The following is a 22,494-nucleotide window of genomic DNA, read 5'->3' as shown; positions in this document are numbered from 1 at the left end:
GTCTTTATTATGTTGAGGTACTTTCCTTCTATACCCATTTTATTGAGTGTCTTAATAAAAAATGGATGTTGTATCTTATCAAATGCTTTTTCTACATCAATTGATAAGATCATGTGATCTTTATCCTTTCTTTTGTTAATGTGGTGTATTACACTGATTGGTTTGCATATGCTGAACCATCCTTGTACCCCGAATGAATCCCACTGGATCGTGATGTATTTTTAAAAAATATATTGTTGTATTTGATTTGCTAATACTTTGTCTAGGATTTTTCCATCTGTATTCATCAAAGATACTGATCTGTAGTTTTCTTTTTTGTGTTGTCCTTGCCAGGTTTTGGTATCAGGATCATGTTGACTTCATAAAATGTGTTAGGAAGTATTGCCTCTTCTTCAATTTTTTGGAAAAGTTTGAATGTTTGGTAGAATTCACTGGTGAAGCCACCTGGTCCTGGACTTTTTTATTTTGGGGGAGGTTTCTGATGGTTGTTTCAATTTCCTCACTGTTGATCAGTCTATTTAGATTTTCCATTTCTTCATGATTCAGTCTAGGGAGGTTATACATTTCGAGGAACTTATCCATTTCTTCTAGGTTGTTGCATTTGGTGGCATATAGTCTTTCATAGTATTCTAGTGTGATCCTTTGTATGTCTGTGATGTCTGTGGTGACTTCTCTTTCATTTCTGATTTTGTTTATGTGCATCTTTTCTTTTTCCTTAGTGAGTCTGGCCAGGGATTTGTCAATTTTGTTAATCTTTTCAAAGAACCAGCTCTTTGTTGCATTATTTTTTTTGTCTAGTCTTTTTGTTTCCTATTCATTCAATTCTGCTCTATTTTTTATTATTTCCTTAAATCTCAAGTAATGAACCTAACATTACATGTTAAAGAACTAGGAAAGAAGAACAAAAGAAACTCACGTTGTTGTATTTTAACCAACCTTGGAACAAATTCTTCAGAGTGGTTATCATCATTAGATATTTTCATGCAATTATAGCTCATTATACCATTTTCTAAATTAATCAAAGAGTAATTTTAATCTTATCTACTGTTCTTCTCACTTGGATCCTTTTGAAAGTCACTGTTACCCTGAGGTGAAAACAAATACTGGCCAAATTATTTTTTATTTTCAAGCTCATTTTTAGAAATAATGAGTCTTATTTCTATTTGAACCATTGAGACCAGCACTGTATGTGATGGGAGGTGAGGGTGGGCATGGGTATAGGACAGTGGACACCATTCACGTCCAGAGCAAAGAGCTCACACTCTGGTAATAAAACTATATCAGCAAGGTAAGAAGGGAAATAAAAGCAATAAATATTAAACCAAAGCATTCATTTCTAATCCACCAGGCAACGGGGAATTACTGCAATTTTTTATGCAAGAGTCAGACATAGTAGAAATGGAAGCAACAATGAAGGCAAACTGTAATAGTAGGATTTGGACTGTGCTATCTTAGCATTGACAACACACACAGAAGGCATTGACCAGCATATTCTACATTTTAGGGAATGTACCTCCCAGAGAAAAGGTAGTAAATGAGAAGAGAAGGCTGTTAAACAGCCTGCTTGGTTATGAGAACAGTTGATCACTAAGTAGCCTAAGAGAAGGGATTGTACTAGAAGAATGTTGGAGGCTCACAGGATCAGTGTGAAGCTGGAGGAACAGGCGGGAGCCAAGGGCGCTCAGAGGTTGGTGCAGTAACTAAGCTGTGGTCTGTTGTTGCTCATGACCTGGTGAGCACTGGACCACATACCTCCAACCTCCTATCAGTCTTCACTGGCTTTTACAACACTGGGAGGATCTGGCCCTGTTTCTGCCTGTCTTCCCCAGGAGCGGCTCCTACCTCACCTGCCCACATGGAGCAGAGTTCATGTACCAGAAAAAATTATGTTGCTATTAGGAAATGCAGGTAGATGGACAGTCAAAATGTGAGAAATAGCCATTCCAGGCAGGCTCTGAGAAACACAACTCTGATTTAAAACCAGAGGATGCCAGAAGGAAAAATGGAAAGGACAGTCCTACACAGGAAATTCTATGATTATCTCAGTTTATTTTTATTATTATTTTTTAATCCTCACCTGAGGATATGTGTTTACTGATTTTTAGAGAGAGGAAGGGGGCAAAGAGAGAGGGACAGGGGAGAGAGAAGGAGAGGAGAGAGGGAGGGGGGGAGAAACACTGATTGGTTGCCTCCCATAAGCACCCTGACCGGGGATGGAACCCGAAGCTATTTGGTGTATGGGACAACACTCAACCAGCTGAGCCACCCAGCCAGGGCTATCCCAGTTTAAAGTTGCCATTTATGGGAAGAAATGTTACAAAAGACATATTCTTGCAAAATACCTTAGACTATGGGAAGGCTAAAGTGTAGAAGGAGCCCACTGAAGAGCCACCAGAAATAGGAGCTAAAAATGAAGGCGGGTCAGTGGTTGACATTTAATAAAGGGCAGAAACAACCAAAGTCTTCAATACCTATTTTGCTTCAGGCTTCTAGACCTTGAAAAATGATCTCTGAATAAAAAGGGCAAAGCAAAGATGGCTAGAATGGAAATAAAGATCAAGATAAATGAGTAGGTAGCAAAAAGCATCTACCTATATTTTAAAAGAACTCAAATCTTCAGTGTAAATTACATGCCAAGACATCGATGAAATTTGGAGATGTGATCAAGAAAACACTGTTAGCAATTTTTTAGCAAGTTGCCTGTAGAAACATCAAAAGGAATGAGCTGGGCAAATACTGTCTGGATTCATAAAAAGGGTAAGATGACAGACGCTAGAACTAGAGCTTGGTGCAAAACCCAGCTGACTATTAAATTGGTGACTTGTGAGCACGTAGATGAGAGAGCTGCCACAGGGCGTGGTGCACTAAGACAGGGGAGGGTGAGGTAATGGAAGGAACTGGAATCCATGCAGGGGCCCATGTCCTCATTCGGTCAGCACACAGCTGTGTGAACCTGAGCAAGTCACTTAACTCCTCTGAGCTGCAGTATTGTCATCTGGGAAATAAGGTCATAGAACTAGATGTCCTTTAATGGGCAGGTGAGCCACAATCTATCAGCTTCCAATGTACCAAATTTACCTCAATCCTTTTAATCTGGCTGCCTGATGATAAAAAAGCTGCTGTTTATTACAAAACATGTCCTGTACTGGGTGCTTATGTCACTGTATGAAGTACTCGAGTTGTACCCACAGGACAGGTGGATATTACTGATCCCTTTTCACAAAGGATGACTTTGAGACTCAGAGCATCTAACAAAGCGACCAGATGAATCATATGGTATCAGGAAATCAGGTGCTCGAGGTCATGCTGTTATTATGGGCAAGATGGATGGCACTACAGTAAGATGGTACTACAGTAATAACTCATTTCTTTGGGATAGTTATGCCGAAGGTGTACTGATAGTGGATCCATGTCTATTTCATGGAAATTTTCTTCTGCTGTTCATTTAACCTCGGCCTGTCCAACTTTTTTTTTTAAACACACAATTTGGTTGAAAGAAGAAATTCTTGTCAATATTTCAAAGAAAGAATGATCCAGATAAAGGATGTATTCACATGTTCATTTATGCAAGTATTGCGCACAAAGCAAGACTGGAAGTAAGCTAGTTTATTCATGCTATGATCAGTATTCAAACAGCAAAATATATTAGTATTGAAAGTAAATTCCTACACTTCACATCTAAACCATCTTGCTGGACAAGAAAGGGCCTTAACTCTGAACGGCGTGAGGATTTGGGGAACTGGAACCAAGGTTGGGGGATGACTGGCTCGTGGGTCACCATTTGGAGCTTCCCAGAAGGACTGGAACGGGAGGACCTAGAACAATGTCTAAATACATTTTCCCTTAGTCACAGGAATCTCAGATTAACAGAAATTGTCTATTATGTGGACCCAGTTCATTTCAAGTTGATTTCAAGTTCAACGGAAACCAACCATTTGAAAATTCTAGCACAAAAGGCGGTGTAAATTTCAGTGATAGTCACAGAAGAGGGTGCTTACACCCAGGGGGACAGGCAAGTCCTACAGTTTCTGCCTTGGCCAGCCCACACCTTGAGCTCGGGGTCCCCTCTGGGCCACTGAGGAACAGCTGGGGCAGCTGGGAAACACTCGGCAATGACAGAAAAGCGTCCTTCAAATACATGAAGAGCTGCTGTTTGGAAAAGCTGCGGGTGAATTCTGAACTCTCTGAAAGCAAAAGTAGAAGTGGCAGAATCACTGAGAAGTGCTTTCCCCATGAGAGCCTCTCTGGAGGGGAACGCAGGCGCCCCAGTGGTCGCGAGCCTCCCAGGCGGGCACCGCGCAGCACGTCTGCTGAGAGCCTCCCGTGCACACTGAGTGCCTGGGACACATCAGTGGAGGAAACAGGCAACAATCTTTGCTCTTGGAGTGTGTACATTCTAGGGTGTGGGCGACTGTCAGTAAACAATAAAGCAAACACGGCAGTCAATTAGAGGGTATGCTGGCAGGTGAAAGAATTGGGGGTAAGAGTAGAATGAAAGGAGGGGCAAAGGGACAGGTGGCAGTTACATATATGGGTGTCAAGCAGGTCAGCTGGACTGAGAAGGTGACATCTGAGCAAAGACTTCAGGGCAGGATATGAGGGGGTTACTTGGGGAAGATCAATCCAAGCAGAAGGAAAAGCCATATGTGTGCCAGCAAGAAGCCTGCCCTGCAGAGTTTGGCAGGGCATTTGTGTGAGGTGAGGAAAGGACTTCCGCGGGCGTACAGCTTGGACGACGGGACTTCTGAGGTCTCAGCAAATGTTCTATGTTCCTGAGCTGATCATCACTCTGACTGTTCAGAGCAATTAATTTGGTAGCAATGAACAAGAGGTATTCACAAGCGGAGATGTCAGGCCAGGCCTCACACACACAGACTGTGGAGACGCCAGACACATAAAATGTTGCAGTGAATTCAAGTATTTAAAAAAAATATTACATCAACCATGTCTGCAGACCAAACTCTGCCCAGGGGTCACCGGCTTGAGACCTTTGCATCAGAGGAAGTGAAATCAGTTGAGGGGGAAACGGTGTCATCCAGGCAGGAAGTCTTGGTCAGGAAGTCAAAGGAGAGAAGAGAGAAGAAATTGTGGGCGTCTTTGAGAATTACTCCTTCATTGGGATTTGAGAGGGAACCAAAAGGGAAAAAGGACCAAAGACTATGCTGTGTGTGGAACCCAGGAGACCACTCACCCTTATGCTCTTTCTGAAGCAAAGGTCACAGCAATTTTTCCTGCCTATTTTCCAAGGCCAGAGACTAGCTGGCCCTGCCATTGCTCTATCACACAACTGCATTCAGCTTAGGAGCTCAGAGTCCAATTAGGGAGAGACAATACCCGCGAATGCGACCTTTCTCGGTTGTGTCAGGCCCATCGTGTAACTGTACACATAAAACTGTTGAACGGAGGCTCAGAATTAATGAATCATGTTACAAAGAGACAGACACAACTTTTCTCCTCTTTCATGTTTCACTGTCTCCTGCTGCAGGTGCATTTGTCTGCAAGATGGTGCCATTCGCCCAGTCCACAGCTGTGGTGACTGAGATCCTTACCATGACCTGCATCGCCGTGGAGCGGCACCATGGGCTTGTGCACCCCTTCCGCATGAAGTGGGGGTACACCAACCGCAGGGCGTTCACCATGCTAGGTGAGGGAGGGCAGGGCCCCCCGACGCCTGCAAGCCCATGTGTAGCCTGGAGGATATTGATCCCTGGGCTCCAGTCCTCTCCCCGCCTACCCCACCCTCACCCATTGCTCCTCTGGGCCTACTCAGCAAGGCCCTCTCTCATTTCAGATGTACTCCTTCAGTTTAGGGCTCAACCCTCCCAGCCGATTTGCGGCTGACCTAAGCTGGCCCATCAGTGGTGTGGCCGCAGGAACAGTCATTAGATTAGGAAGTTGCCATCCTGATGTAAGAGGTCACTAAGATGCCCTTCTTAGGGCAGGTTGATTTTCACGGGGGGCAGGAGAGGTGGTTTTAGATAAGCAGAGAACGGGTGCTGCCCTGGACGCAGTGGAGTCCATGGGGACACTGGGTGCTGGCAACACCTGACAAAGATTCAGCCACTTCACAGTTTGCTTCCTGTGTCAGCAAGGCTGGTGAACAGGGACCTTGTGAGAAATGTCCTAGAGGAAACAACTCTGTTTGATAATTATCACTGAGCCATTTATAAGCCTTAATGCCCCTCGCAGTGGTTGTAGTGTATTCCGGTGAAATAGTTAGAGCTTGTGGAGAGCAGCTAAAGCAGTCATCAAAGAGAGCAATTTTCACTAACTCCTCGCTTGAGAGCAGGGAGCAGAACTTTCTGGGCCGGGAGAGCTCAGCCAGCATGGGATCGCAGGGCAGAAAGGCTCCCGGAGCCCTGTGACGCACGCTCGTCCTAAGCAGTTTGAAATGAACAGACAAACCAGTAGGGACAAAATTGTTAGTTTTACTTAGTTCCAAATTTATGTTGCATCCTTCCCACAAAGAACTCAAAGACCTCTTGGCTTTTAATAATTGAAAACTTGCCACCATCAGAGCATTTAAAAACAACGGGTAGGTGTGGACAGAGGATGAGGTACTTGGTGGAAGGGAGTTATTAAAAAAAGAAAGAGGCATAGAGGGAGGCTCAACCCCTGAAAGGAAGGTTGATGATAGGCAGCCAGGAAGTTCCTTCTCGAAAAAGCCACAGGACTCCTCTCCCAGGGGGCTTCTGTGACACTCTGACACAGCATGTCTGTCTTGCCACCTCCAGCCACCAATGTGTGCCCCTGTGCCACAGCCGGGCAGATGAGAGACTTGCCAGCTCAGCCCTGCTCACAGATCGGAGCAGAACTGTTCACCCAGCCCTAGGTCTCTATCCTAAGCACGACCTAGACCCGGGATTGGCACGGAGCTAAGCCAATTAGACTCAACTCTGCCCCAAATCCCACTAAAGGCTGGAAAAATGACTGGACACAAGGTTACATAATATGAGGAGTGGTGTAGAATGGATGTGTATGGTCATGTGTGCAGAGAGAGACAGAGAGACAGAGACAGACAGACAGACACAGAAAGACAGAGAGAGACACACAGAGAGAGAGTCCAACACAGAGACAGAGACACAGAGACAGACCAACATAGAGACCAACACACACAGACACACAGAGAGACACAGAGAGATAGACAGACACAGAGACAAACACAGAGCGACAGACACACAGAGAGACAGACACAGAGAGAGACGTTTGTGAGCAGGGCTGTCTTGAATCATAAAGTCTCTCTATACTCAGCATGTCAGGTGATGAGTGTCTTTATAATAAACCCCATTGTGGGTTAGGGGAGTCTCAGTTCCTTGAAACCCAAGACAATACAGTATATGGTTTTCCTAATGGTCCTACTCAATATAGAAAGAACAAGCAGAGTTTGAGCTGGGAATTTTTCCTCAAAATTGATGTCGGGGCTCTTGGTTCCCGCTCTGTCCTAGACTGTTGCAATTCTCTTTTGCTCCTTGCTAAGGACACATCATTAAAGCTATTCTCTCAACAGACTCTCTGGTTTCCGATGTTGTGTTTGTTGTATAAATAAGAATGCCCACATTAGGATGATGAAAGTAAATGTACTTTGAATTCTAAGAAGAAATTTTAGAGGGTGACCTATATCACGTTTAAGTTTTACATTCATTCAACAAAAGCATTTTTGCTGATCAAGCACCTACGGAGGGAACTTTCCTGGGAAAATCCAGGTGACCAGTTCTACCTGGAAAGGATGGTGGCCTTCAAAGCTTTGCTAAGAGTATATAACTTTGAGTCAAGTCCTGGAAAAGGAGCGCACAGGTAGACTGGATAGGGTGCCAATCCACGGTGACAGCATGGAGGCAAGGAGGAGCACAATGCCTTCTGGAGTGTGGGGACTGAAACCAACTTTGTGAAGTCTCAGTAGAGGACTCAGGGGTGAAGAACATGAACTGAAATATAAGAGGAAAGAGGGAGGCAAGTGATATTGCGGAGAACCTTGGGGGCTGTGCTGGGGAGTCGGGTTTTGTCTTAGAGGCAATGGAACACTAATAAAGACTTTTAAACATATAAGACATGCTTTAGGAAGACTCTTCCAGTAGCAATTCTGAGGGTAGCAAGAGAGTGGAGGTGACAAGTGAGGAGACCAATGCATGGCTCCAGGGTGGAGGTGATGAGGTGCACTGGGTCTAGGGAGTCTTTATGGTTAGAGAATTAAGCAGGATGCATTTTGCTTAGCTGAGTCGTATTCTGATGGTTGTAACATTTTTACAGGTGTCGTCTGGCTGGTGGCCATCATCGTTGGATACCCCATGTGGCACGTGCAGCGACTTGAGGTAGGTCCAGGGCTGGGATTGTTAATTATACTATGCAAATATTCTCCCACCCTCTTGATTACAGTCATTTTCCTTCATGCAAGAGATTTACAGCAAATTTGCATATCTCAATTATTGCACTGGAGGTTTTTCAAGTGGACTCAATGTTTTAAGATTTTTCCTCCCATTTTATCTAGCTCTTCCTTGATCTTATATCGGTAAGACTTACCAGGGTCACTTTCTCCATTTTCCCGTCAGCTGAACATGGCTTTCCTAGTGTCCTGCGGTGTCTAGTTATGTTGCGAGAGTCCAGTGGTCACTCCCAATATATATATTTTTTATTTTGAAGTCATATAAGAAATTTGTAATCATCTACTTACTAGTTGATTCTCTGTCATAAGTCCTTTCTGACCTGCCTCCGATTCAGTAACAGATTGTAGTTTGAATTGGAAACGTGAGGGGACCATCTCAGCCAGCCTCTCTCCTTCCCCCTCACTTTGTCAGCTGGGCCCAGCCCTGCCTGGGGAGCCACAGTGAGGGCAGCACCGTGCATTTCCAGTGAGTGGCCCGTCCATCTGGGGGATGTCTTGCACTGGGGGGGTGTCCATGCAGACAGTCATCTTCAATCACAGGCCAGGGTCCCACATGGCTCCCTGAGACAATTTTTAAACTGTGTATCCTTTTGTACCTTTTGAAATCAACACAGGCATGCTGTCCATCAGCAAGGATCTACTTAAAACGACATTTATTTATTTTTAAAAATTTCTTTAAAGTACAGTTGGTATTCAATCTAATATTGGTTTTATTAGTTTCAGGTGTACACTAGAGTGATTTGACATTTTTATACCCTGCAATGTGATCACCCCACTAATTCTAGTCATCATCTGTCACCATGCAAACTTATCCAATATTGTTGACTAGGTTCTCCTCCCTCTGTTCACCCATCCCCACCCCCTCCCTTCTGGAAACCCTCCCTTTGGTCTCTGTATCTATGAGTCTGTTTATGTTTTGCTTGTTTTTTGTTTTGTTTTTAGATTCTATCTGTAAGTGAAACCATACAGTACTTGTATTTCTTTGCCTAATATTATTTAACTTGGCAAAATACCCTCCAGATCCATCCATGCTATCACAAATGGCAAGATTTAATTCTTTTTTATGGCTGAGTAGTATTCCATTGTACATATGCACCACATCTTCTTTATCCATTCATCTATCGATGGACACCTAGGTTGCTTACATATCTTGGCTGTTGTAAATAATGCTGCCGTGAACATAGGGGTGCATATAAATAGTGTTCTCATTTCTTTTGAGTAAATACCCAGAAGTGAAATTTCTGGATCATATGGTAATTTTATTTTTAGTATCTTAAGGAACCTCCATCCTGCTTTCCACAGTGGCTACACCAATCTCCATTCCCACCAATAGTGCAGGGGACTCCCTTTTCTCCACATCCTTACCAGCACTTGTTGTTTGTTAACTTTCTGACAATAACCATTCTGGCAGGTGTGAGGTGATACCTCAATGTGGTTTTTATTTGCATCACTCTGATGATTAGTGATGTTGAGCATCTTTTCATATGTCTGTTGGCCATCTGTGTGTCTTCTTTGGAGAAATGTCTGTGTCCTCTGTCCATTTTTCAATCAGATTGTTAATTTTTTTGTTATTGAGTTGTATGAGTTTCTCTTATATTTTGTATATCAACCCCTTGTTGGATATATCATTTGTGAGTATCTTCTCCCAGTCACTAGGTTGTCTTTCCATTTTGTTGATGGCTTCCTTCACTGTGCAAAACTTTTTAGTTTGATGTAGTTTCATTTGATGTTTTATTTTGTTTCTCTTGCTTGAGGGGATGTGTCCAAAAAGATGTTACTCAGGTTGATGTTGGAGAGTTTAATTCCTGTTTTCTTTTAGGAGTTTTATGGTTTCAGGCCTCACATTTAAATCTTTAACCCATTTTGAGTTGTTGTTTTTTGGTATATGGTGTAAGAGAAGGATCCAGTTTCATTTTTTGCATATATCTGGCCAGGAAAATGTGCATGATTTTTGATATAAGGGGTATACTGAATGAGCTGGACTCCACAGGCGAGGGCAGAAAGCAGTTTCATTCTTTCCTTGCTACTTATTAAAAATGCTATGGATGAAGCCTTGAGAAGGCCCTAAAGCTCCTCCAGTCATTCAGATAACAAAATTCCTCTGGTCATGCTCAGCCACAAGAACAGTGTTAGTTTTGTTACTAAAATGTCTAGTCCAGTGTCACAGTCCCATCAGTCTGAATTCTCAGTGAATTTAAACCGTCTCCCTTCCCCCAGCGTGAGCCGTTTCAGGTCCAGAATCCAGCCCTATGGAGAGGGGATATGAGCCCCTTCTCTGCTTCCTCACCTGCTTCTCTTTCTCTCCCCACAGCCAACTGGCTGCCTCTGGCTCCCTGGGAGCTGGGGAGCAGAGTGGGGAGAGATGGGGCAGGTGTCCTCTGAGTGTGACTGTTGCTTGTGACTGAGTCTTTACTTCATGGATGTTTCAAAGAGAACACCACTGAGGTTCCAGCTGCTGTTCCCTACTCTGGCTGGCTGCTCATGGAACCCATCAGCTCCCCCCGACACTCTGTGACCAGCTCCTACTCTGAGGCCTTTTCTCCAGAGGGAAACCCACAATGACGGGCCTTTTTAGAAATAGCCCAACCCCCTTCTCACTTGTGGGGTCCATTTCGTGCCCACAGAATTCAGGGAGATTTGTCCATTTTCTAAATAAAATTATTTTATCACATGCTCAATATATATAGCTCATTTAGTTTGTAGAAAATGCATATGATCTAATTGACAAAGACAGCCGTTGCTGTCGGACAGAGCAGCCAAATTGGATTTGCTTTCTCTCAGGATGAAGTATAAGTTCATTTTCAAAGCAAATAAATGTATTTATATGCATCCAAGGCCTCTTTCTCTTTCCTAAATTCAATTAGAGATGGTGCGTGCAAGTATGGCCAAGGCCTGGACTGCCCCACTTGGTGACACAGAGTACCATCGACCTCCCGTCTCCATCATGGCCTCTTTGCTTTGCTCTCGTGGGCTCCCTCTCAGGACTGATTATCTGACAATTGTCGCGGTGGAAGCAATCAGGTGGTAAAATTAAAAGTCATTGCTTCTGCCCCTTCATGAGAAAATGTGAAAGCACAACATCTCAGCACCTGTTGAAACCCCCTTTTCTAATGTCAAGCTTTACCCCGAACAGAAACAGATTTAATACGGGGAAAGCACACAGCTCTTCTATCGTGGATTGATGGGGCCTGATCATGGTGGCTCCCCTGACATCAGTAATGTGAACAGCGTTTTGGTGCTCCAGAGTGAGGTGTGGGGTGGGTGAGAGGACTTGTGCAGATTGGGAGAAGGGTGGCAATGAGAGAGGAAATAGGAGTATGGACCTGGCAGGACACGCCAGCCTGAGCCAGGCTCTAAGGAAGCGGGGTTTAGAGAAGTGTATGTTTGGAAATAGAAGTCTGACACTGGTTTTCACAAAACCCTTGAGCGTGCTCTCGGAGAGCCTTTGCTGTCCCTGACAGCGCGCACCTGTTCGGGTCGGCCACCTTGTGCTTTGTGGGGACCCGTCAGTAAGCAGTCCCATGGCTGGCCCTGGTGGGGCTATCTGCAAGGAGTCAGATAGGTTTCATTTTAATGTCCTGTTCCCAAGGGAGTTTGGGTCTTGAAATTACGATTCACTGAGTGTTTTCATTCCTAGTTAGTTGTGTTTGTAAATAACACCTAGATCAGAACCTGAAGTTTATCTTTGGTGAGTATACAGAAAAGCTTTTCCTCATTCAATGGGCACTGAGGATTGGTGATAAAATTTGCTGGGAATGGAAGCAGAAATATGTCTAAGACCTAAACATTTTTCATCTGGAAAGGGCTAGAGTGGGTAAAATGACAATCGTTTGGATAAATTCTCTAACTTTTATTCCTATTTTCCAGATACATGACTTTCGAACATACATTAAATGTTTAGTTTATCTCTTTAGCATTTGCTATTTTTATTAATTTTGTTATTAGTAATACACTTGAACTCATGAATGTCAGAAATGGTATTAATAACAGATAATGACTTTCTATAAAATACACCCCTCAAAGACTTAGAATTGAGTCTGAATATTTATAGATTAGCAATAGTTTGGATCCCAGTTTCTCATGCATCTCAGGATCTGAAAGCTATCAGTTGCCTTTCTAAAATCCATTTGAGCCACCTGATCCTTGCAATCTGAAATAGCACTGACAAAATCTGGAAGCTGGTTCTTAGCATCTGGGAGAAGTGCGATGCTGTGTCCAAATTTGTCTCAGCAACTGAGGAAGCGAAGACGTAACGTAAAACTAGCTGGCACGCAGTGCAGAGCATTATTTCTATCCACACTCTGGTCACTGAAGCAAGTGCTCTTGCACCCCACTGAAACCTTATGACTAGAGTAAAAAGTTGAGAAAAATTAAAAGTGAGCAGACTTTGGACCTCAATTTCATTTAAATTAGAAAAGAGAGTATAAAACTGAAGAATTTAAGCAGTGATGTGGGAAAAGACCCACACTTCAGAACAAAACAATCCAAATCGCATGTACCCATGGTAACCACGTAAGGGTCTGGAACATGCTGCATGCCAATAATCCTTGTCTGCTTTCTGTACCATGACGCTTACCACTGGCCCTCCTAACACAATCGCTCTCATTTCAAAGATCAAGTATGACTTCTTATACGAAAAACACCACGTGTGCTGCTTGGAAGAGTGGGCCAGCCCTGTGCACCGGAAAGTGTACACCACCTTCATCCTTGTCACCCTCTTCCTCCTGCCTCTGCTGGTGATGCTCAGCCTATACAGCAAAATCGGCTATGAACTCTGGGTCAATAGGAGAGTGGGGGATAGCTCGGCGCTTCGAACCATCCATGGGAAAGAGGTGTCAAAAATAGGCAGGTCGGTTTAATGAAATTCTCATCTCAGTTCCAGATATTTTTCATTAGCTGTGCTGGACGGGACGGTTAGCAGGGACCTCAGAATCCCTGGGTGATTAGTCCGTGTCATTTGTCATGCACCTGTAGGGCATGAGCTGTCTTTAAACTTTTGAGATTCTATGTGTGGCAGGAAGAAAGAGCAAGCTCACCAGCTCCCAAATCCACCGTTACAGACAGGAACTTTCTTGGAACTTAGACAGTGTTCTATTTTCATCAACATTTCAGTATGACACCCTCTCTGCCACTCACCAGCCCCAGGACGTGGGTAAGTCTCCTTCCTCTCGGCCCTGCCTTCCTCACGTGTCCCAGGAAGCACAAGTTCAGCCCTTTCTGCCTCCCACCCAAGCATAAAGCTGAAAGACGTGAGATGATACTTACGAAAATCCTTTGGAAACCAGAGCATGCTATTTACTTTAATTATTGATATATTTTCTTTTTACCTAAGCTTTATGATTGCATTCATTAGTAGGAAATTTAAAATGCAACTTACTGCTATGGTACTTGTAGTCCATATGGTTCATTTTATATTGTACACTGAATGGCCATTAAAAACAAAAATAAACAAAACCTGTTAAGAAGTCTAGTGGTTTGAGATGTTAGCATTTTTTAATGTGTGCAGCGCCCTCTAGTGCCCAGTTTGTATTAAGACATCCTCCCCCTAGGGGTACATTTTGGCACTTACTGCGGAATCAGCTCTCCCACCTCCTCCAAAGAAAGAGCTACCATGTGGAAATGAGAAATGACTATGACTTTTTATAAATGTAAAGCACTATGCAAATGTGTAGATTTCTTGCATGTGTTTATCTTCTCTACAGGAGTAATGAAGAAAAGTAGTTTGAAATCCTAATCATGTTATTTAGAGATATAATAAAGGTTTAATTATATCCTTAGGGCTTCCCATAGTTCATAAATATTTATATTTTTCTATCATAGGGATGAGCAGTCTTCAATATAAAGTAAGAGCTTAGGCCCTGAAGTCAGACTGCCTAAGTTTACATCCAAATGAGCCCTTATTAGTTTAAATCCCTTACTTGCCTATCTGATTTTGCAGGTTACTTAGCCTTCTCTGTGCCTCAGTTTCTTCATGTGTCAAAAGCTTGTTGGGGAGATTAATGGCATAATCCATGCCAAGCAGCCAGCAGGCAGCTAGACCCCTCATGCGTACATGTCACAAAGATGTTTATAATGTGAGAAATATCGGGGTGAGGGTGATAGCAATGGGAAAGATGATAAACAGCCCACATTTAACCAGTCGTGAACTTCATTAGTATCAGTGAAATTATGGTTGAGAGGTCTAGGCTCAGACTGATTTAATAGCTTTGCTATCAATCTGACACCTCTGCCTGGGAGAGGTTGACCGATACAGTATCTCCTTGTGGGTCCAGGAAGAAGAAGCGGGCTGTCATCATGATGGTGACAGTGGTGGCCCTCTTCGCGTTGTGCTGGGCTCCTTTCCACATCGTGCACATGATGATGGAGTACAGTGAGTGCTTGTCATTCTCATTTGACAGAGTTCTATTTCATTTCCTGCTAGAATGGACAATGGACAATGAATCATTAAAATTTGTTGCTATTCACGTGGGCAATCAAGTATTAAATATTTAATAGGTTTCTTTCATGTTTTCAAACCATTACATGGTAGGTAATTGTTTGACGATGACCAAATCTTTAAAAATTACACTAGATCAAGAAAAGCTTCCGAGATCCTCCCTCCACGCTATGCCTTCTGCTGTTCCTGAGTTACTTAAAAGTTGGGCGAGGTGGGCTAGCCTATGTGTTCCCTGTTTGGAACCCTGACTTGAGCCACACATGAATTCAATACCAAGTGGGGTTACCGCCCCTCCGTGAAGTCTCCGTAATAACCTTAGACTTCACATGCTCCTCAGATGACTGTGCTTCTGTAACACAATGAGCATTTGAAGAGCAACTATTGTTCCCAATTTAATTGTAGCTTGGAATCCGGTTGAAGTGCAGCAGGCCCCCCATATCTGCTGGGCCCCGGGCTTCGCTTGTTAGCCTCAATGCTCTAACAGTGAAGGCCTATCACAGAAGCTGTTTTCCTGCAGACACCCATGGCTCCCCCCAAAATGGCCTTGAGAATTTTCCACACCTTTGATCACTTGTCCAAGTGTGTTGGGTTAAGACAGATGATATGCAGAAATTTTACTTTCGGGTCATTAAAACAAATACGCCTTCTTAAGTACGTCTTTTTATTTCAGGCAATTTTGAACAGGAATATGACGAGGTCACGATCAAGATGGTTTTTGCCACTGTGCAGATAATTGGGTTTGCCAACTCCATCTGCAACCCCATGGTCTATGCGTTTATGAATGAAAACTTCAAAAGCACCTTCTTATCCATCGTTTGTTACTGCACTGTGAGGGAGGCCCTCTCTCCGGCACGAAGACGTGGAAACTTGGTAATGGCCATGACGCAGAAGAGAGCCGTGTTTGGCCAGAGAGAGAACGCGGTGGAGGAGACCAAGGGAGAGGCTTTCAGCGACGGCAACATCGAAGTCAAGATGTGCAACCTGCCAGAGGAGAAGCAGCACCCCAAATGAGCTCCCCGATCTCGTCCTGAACTCCTGAGAATTCTGCTGTGGGCATTCATTTTCACAGTGTCTCCATGATTAATGTCATTCACATCTTAATCTGAAAGTTATTTTGCGCAAAGGTCAAAGACTTTTTTCCTTCATAGAATGAAGAAAAGGAGGAACCTTAAGTCCCTTTTTCATAGAAATTTGACATTATACATGAACACACAATTTTGAAAAATTAGTGACCTGTCCTTGTGGATCATAAAAGTGCATTTTAAAAGCTCTCGTATGCACTGGGCTAGCAGTTTTCCCCCACCCAGTCAATGCCGCGTGGCTGCTTCTGTGATGTTAAATTTATGAGAAAATAAGAGTGGTACCTTCTCCTTGAGTGCGAGTTGACACTGTTCTGTAATTTTAGGGCACTGCTGAACGTGAAACTTGGTAACACCATCTTTTGCAGACCAGGTCTGTTCAATAATCATAATGTTGAAGATGGAGAAGCATCAAAATGACAGATGAGATTTAGAGGCAGACACCTGGGTTTGAGCTTTTTATGGTCCCGCCAGATACCACTGCTGTGCCAGTGAGCATGTCCTTTACCCCCTAAGCCCCACTCCTTCCTGTGGGGATGGCTGCGGAACACGAGTGTGAGCAGGAGGGCGCTTTCACACCACAGGCCTGAGTTCTGAGCGCGGTCACAGAGCCCCTCACTCCCAGGCCTCCCCTCTCTTCCCTTCCCCTCCTGAGACTGGTCCTCAGCCCTGCCCAACTTTCCACTTATACCTATGTTGTAACTGATTCCTCCACTCGAAAGGAGAAAAATTCTCTCCTGAGTGCTATATATTTAGACCAATCTATCTCAAGTATTTATATTTTTAAGCCTTCACTCTCATCAGTGGGATGAAAGACTTCTTGCTACATGACAGGACTGTTAGTGCAGTTAGTAGATGAGAGCATCAACTCCAAGCCCATGGCATTCACCGTGCCCAAGACTGGCCCCCATGAGAGGGCTAGGGCAGACCAGTAGGGCTCCCCACTCGTGTGCCTCCCCTAAATCTCCCTTCAGCTCAACTCTTCAGTTCTTAGTCTCCTTCTCTTCCTTCCAAATGTCAGGGACCCAGGGCCTGCTGCTTCCCCTGCAATACCGGAGATTCCCGCAGCCAGCCGCCACAGGCACAGCCTATGCCTGATGCTTCCTCTGCTTCACTGTCCTGCACGGGCCCCTCCCGCAGGTGCCAGAGAGGAAGGGGAGCGCAAGGCCTCCCAGGGATTTCAGCTTGGTTCACTTGTACAGCCTCAAGGTATGGGAACCAGAGAACTCAGGCCGTTGGCATCATCCAAAAAACAAACATTTTGTTTTATATGCATGTTAATGTAAGTGTGAATTAAAGAAAACAAAGATGAAACAATGTGTGGTGTCAGGAAAAAATGTCCACGTGACACAGGAAAATGAACAAAGTCAGAGGAGAGCTGATGATTCGGTGTGTGTTGAAACAGACTCATTATGGCTTATTTATTTATGTACGCTGTCCTCCCTCGATGCCTAGTTACCCTGTAGCCAAACAATGATTAACACTAACTCATTAAACCTTACAAATGAGTCGGACTCACTGATTTTGGTTACTCTCATTTAACTAGCAAATGTCTGTATGACTCTTCCTAAACTTAATGTACACGCACTCCAAATATAACTTGATATAAAACAAATGAATCAGCACTGTTAGTAACACTAACGATCAGGATGGTAGCCTTAACCATTGTGGAGCCTGACCTAAAACCTTGAGATATTATATAATAATTTGAGTGACTGCAAAACTTCTAGACAGTTTTCCAAAAGTGAGAACTTTTCTTTTTTTGCTCATATTGCATTGATGCTGTTTCAGAAACAAACACAATTATAGCATATTTCTTTTCCATGAAACATAGCTCTGCTCTGTTAGAAAAGTCTGGAAGAGAAAGCTGGTCTAGTCCATTGCTGAGAAATTCCTACCACCAGCCAAAGAAGCGAGTCTTAAGATGGTGGACAAAGCTGGGAGGCCATCGGGAGTTCCCCCTGCATTTGCAAAAGGAGCCCTGGTTATGGCCTTTCTTCCTCTTTCCTGGTGTCACAGTCCCTTCCCTCGAGTCCCTTGAACCCCTTGGTCTTGCACCTAGGGATCTGCTCTTTCCTCCGTTTTCCTCTCTCATTTTATTCCATCAGTTTTCCCTTATCTGGTGCTTGGAATGAGAACTGAAAGGGTCTCTAGATCCAGGAGGTAGGGTAGATGTGAGGAAAGAAAACCACGTATTAGCATTTAGGTAAAATGACGACGAAATCAGTGAAAAGATGTGTATCAGTACTCAAACCCCTGAGCCCTTTATTTGGTGATGGATCATTTTGCCAAAAAAGAGCTCGGTGTCTTCTTTCCCGCTCTACCAAAGCACCGCCCCCACCCCACCCCAGTTCTCTTTCGGTCAGGACCCAGTCTATGTGCCCCAGTTCTACTTCAGACTATTTTAAGTTCCAAACAATTCTAAAAAGGAGGACCTATGCACAGGGCTCATGTGCCTTATTTGAAGACCTATTATAAATTACAAGAATCAAGAGTGTGGCACTGCCCTAAGGAGAAACGTAAATGCACAAGAACAGAGATACCAGAATTAGAAACATACATATATGATCAACTTATTTTGACCAAGGTGGCAATACAATTCAGTGGGGAAAGGAAAACCTTTAACCAAATGGCTCTGGAACAAGTGGACATCCAAGTACCAAAATGGGCCCTTGATCCTTGTACTGCATGTAAAAATAACTCACAATGCATAACAGACTGAAATACAAGAGCTAAATATGCAAAACTCCAAAATGAAACAGGGAAGAAAATTTTTGTACCCTGGATCAGGCGAGGCAAAGATTTCATACGGCATTTAAAAAAGGAAGCCTAAGACAAAGAATTGATAAAATGAGTTCCATTAAAAAAAAACAAAACCCCAAAACCCAGCAAACAAAAAGAGCCTGCATATGAAAGTTCAAAGCAGCTCAATTCAAAATAAGCAAATACTGGGGATCCCAACCGTTTATCAACCGGTGAATGAACAAACTGTGTTAAAGCTATTCAACTGTAAAGTTACTCAGTAACTCAGCAATAAAAAGAATTAGCTGCTGCAACAACAGGGATTAATTTCAAAAGTAGTGTGCTAAGTGAAAGGAGCCAGGCAGAAAGACTCTACACCCTAGGATTCCATTCACAGGGAATTCCAGAAAAGGCAAAACTTCCAGTACAAAAAACAAGCAAGGGCTAAGCTGACGTTTGGAAATTGAATCAGAAGGGCATGAGAGGCTTTTTTCAGTGATAGGAATGTTCCACATCTCAATTCTGGTTACTGGACTTTATATGTTTGTTAAAATTCATTAAGTTGTATACCTTAAAAGGAGGAATTTGTTGTATGAAAATTATACTTCAATTTACAAAAGCACATGAGGGAATTTCATTTTCCAGTGCAAAAATGTCAAGCCCTTATATTGGTTCCTTGACCTGCAGAATAGGATACACAGTAGGAAAGCCTCATGGCAGCCTTGAAACCACCACCACCACTACCAATACCCGAGAGAACGAATCGAAAAAGACACTGCTTCCTAGGGTGCACACAGAGTTTAGTGCGTAAATGATGCACATTCCCCATCAGATCCCCGTTGAATTCACCAGTCGGACCCTGCATGCCTGGCTAGAGAGAACGAATGCCCATGGATGGCTGTGGACGTCAGTGGCAGCTCCAAGTGCTTCTGCTGGGCGGGTTGTGGGACCTGCTAGAGTGGATGCACACACCCTCGGGTCACTACATGCGCTGGGGCCCAGCCATGCACCGTTTCCAATGCCTACTTGAAAGGAGAATCAGGCAGTCTGCACTCACATGGGATGTGCCGCTGCTTTAACCAAGATTATGTGAATCTGTCTATTACTTCACAACACAGCCCACAAGGACATGAACTGTCTAGAGTTCCTCTAGGAAATCACTTTGGTCCATTTTATTTATGACATTGTATCACTTAGATCTGATGAGCACAAATTAAAATAGAATAAAATGGCAAGGATTCTGCTTCCATAATCACGTGTGCCCAAGGGTAGGGGGTAACAGACCAAGCTGAAAAAGATTTAGAGGCTGGCATGTGGGCAAAGTTTTTAGGAATCTTATGTTCTGGGAAAGGCCAGGACCTGACTTTCAAAGTAAATGATAGGTTTTTGTACCTGGCCCCTCTTGTCACTAACAAAGAAGCCCAATACTGCAAAGGCATCTTTGGGTTTGGGAGCATTATATCCTGCTCTGTATACGCTGTTTTGTCCCATCTACTGGTGAAGTGGTAGGCTTCCAGCTGTGAGTAGGTCCTGGGAGCAAAAAGGGCTCTGCTGCAGGTCTTTGTAGCATTAAGAGCAGTGCTGGTATGACCTAGACGATCCAATGGTCTAGACTGTAGTATGACAAGTTCTGTCACCTGGATCATATGACCCATAAAACCCAGCAGCACCAGAAGGACCCGTGTTACATAAAAATGCCCGTGAGCCTCTGGAAAATTGCAGTGAAAGAGTTGCAGCACTCACCCCTCGATTTCCAGAGCAAGCCGGTGTCAACCGCAGCAAACAACCATTAACCACCAAAATGTTGTTCCTGCCATGCTACTGGGCGCTAGGGGAGACCACGTGCCACACCATCCAGCTCCCTTAAACTGTGGCCAAAACTACCTATACTAGCCAGGCACTGACACATACTCCGAGTCATAGGTTGAGTAGTCCCAGACATAGTTCATAATAAAATGGATCAGTCAGAGCAGGTCCAGAGGGCACAGATGAGCCACACAGACAGGTATCAACTCCCTCCCTATCACCCATCACTCTCGCAGCAGTGTCTCCTTGTAGCTTGTGCCCATAGTCTCACATCTGTGTGGGTCATCGGTTACTAAGAGTTGTGTTCCACTCTCCCGCTGCTATTCTGCATGTTTCCACTTCCCCTTTTACATCGGCCTCTGCTGATATGTTAAGGCTACATTACCAGGTACATGCACATTTAGGACTCTATCTTTCTTTGTGATTGGCCATTTTATAATTATGAAATGTTTCTTTTCACTTTCAGTAGCTACAGGGAAGTTTTCAAAGAAAAAAAGCATTATCAATAGACCTTCTTTAAATATATTTAATAAAGTTAAAAATGATGCATACTTGCCCTAGCCAGTTTGCTCAGTGGTTAGAGAGTCGGTCCTCGGACTGAAGTCTTGGTTTCTGTTTCAGCCAAGGGCACGTACCTTGGTTGCAGACTTGATCCCCAGCCCTGGTCGGGGATGAGGGCAGCAACCAATCGATAGGTCTCTCTCACATCAATGTTTCTCTCTTTTCCCCTTTCCACTCTCTCTGACGAGCAATGAAAAAATATCCCCAGGTGAGGATTAAAAAAAAAGATGCGTACTCTCGTTCATCAATACAAACAATACTCGAAAACAGAAACAACATACCTGAGTGCCTAGCAATAGGGATGACCAAATAAATTATGTTACATACATATGATCTTTATTTTCAAAGAATGTTTATTGCCTGTGTGGCAGGTGAAGTAATGCTGATAAAACCCACAAATTTCCTCCTAATTCTCCACCTGATCCTTCCCACTCCTCCAGTAGACTGTAAAAATAAAATTCCTTTCTTTATCCCTCCATAAAGAATTATTTTCACATTCTGGACTCACCAGCAGAACCTTAACAGGATTTTCTGCTCTGTTGCCCTAAAATTCAACCAGGAGCCATTTAATCCCATTATCTGTAAGACCAGCAGCCTCTTTGAATACAATGCTGAGAAGCTGTTGATACGAGTATCAAGCAAGTAAGCGGTTTGCCTACTTCTCAGATGTAGTATTTGTAGGTTTATGAGGCAAACAGGAGTTCCTCAAGATGTTCAAACAGCCCAGCCGGGCGTGGCTCAGTGGTTGAGCATCGACCTAGGATCCAGGCGATCGAGGTTCGATTCCCGGTTGAGGCACAGGCCTGGGTTGTGGGCTCGATCCCCAGTTGGGGGCGTGCAGGAGGCAGCCGATCAATGACTCTCTCATCATTGATGTTTCTATCTCTCTCTCCCTCTCCCTTCCTCTCTCTGAAATCAATAGATATATTTAAAAAAAAAAAAGAAAGAAAAAAAAGATGTTCAAACAAAAACAGGCCCATCCAGGGAAGGAGTGTAGGCCGGCAGTGTGTTGTTCTCATTCTCTTACTCAACAAATGTTTGTAGAGTTCCTACTGTGTGTCAGACCTACACTTCCTCTCTCCATTTCAAGATCAAGAAATTCCCTTCTACTCTGAACCAGATGAGGCTGACAAGGGTCAGATGGGAAATGAGGATAGGGGAAATAAAGTCATAACAATCAGGCAAATCCACAAGCTCTAGAAAACATAGTTTTACTGGCCTAGCTTTCAGGCCTCTTAACTTTCGCTCACCATTGCAGGGCTGTGGTGTGCGCTCTAGTTCTTTCTCTCTAGTCTGAGTACCCCATTTCTACATACTTTTCCGTAGATATCAGTATTTATCTGCATGGTGACATAAACAGCCAGAAGGCATCTGTGGTAGGTTGTTTTATTTTATTCCCATACTGAAAACTCTCATCCTGTGTAATGGCAAAATATTACTCTTGGAACTCGCTCCTTCCCCAACTTAGACTTGGGCGCTGGACTGAATTG

At 43.7% G+C, this 22,494-nt stretch overlaps 1 protein-coding gene across 1 annotated transcript in view; it reads left to right on the top strand.

The window, feature by feature from the left end:
* Positions 1 to 17,403, top strand: part of QRFPR (pyroglutamylated RFamide peptide receptor) — a 28,838-nt gene extending 11,435 nt beyond the window's left edge. The window contains exons 2-6 of the mRNA XM_081136089.1: positions 5,486 to 5,644; positions 8,248 to 8,309; positions 12,994 to 13,229; positions 14,653 to 14,750; positions 15,487 to 17,403. Of these exons, the coding sequence (XP_080992215.1) occupies positions 5,486 to 5,644; positions 8,248 to 8,309; positions 12,994 to 13,229; positions 14,653 to 14,750; positions 15,487 to 15,827 (896 nt within the window). The 3' untranslated portion in view covers positions 15,828 to 17,403. The remainder of the gene's footprint in view (positions 1 to 5,485; positions 5,645 to 8,247; positions 8,310 to 12,993; positions 13,230 to 14,652; positions 14,751 to 15,486) is intronic.
* Positions 17,404 to 22,494: the final 5,091 nt, after the last annotated feature.

This window comes from Miniopterus schreibersii, assembly GCF_964146895.1.
Source record: "Miniopterus schreibersii genome assembly, chromosome: 4".
Classification (NCBI taxonomy): Eukaryota; Metazoa; Chordata; class Mammalia; order Chiroptera; family Miniopteridae; genus Miniopterus; species Miniopterus schreibersii.
This window is presented reverse-complemented; position numbering and strand designations above follow the sequence as displayed.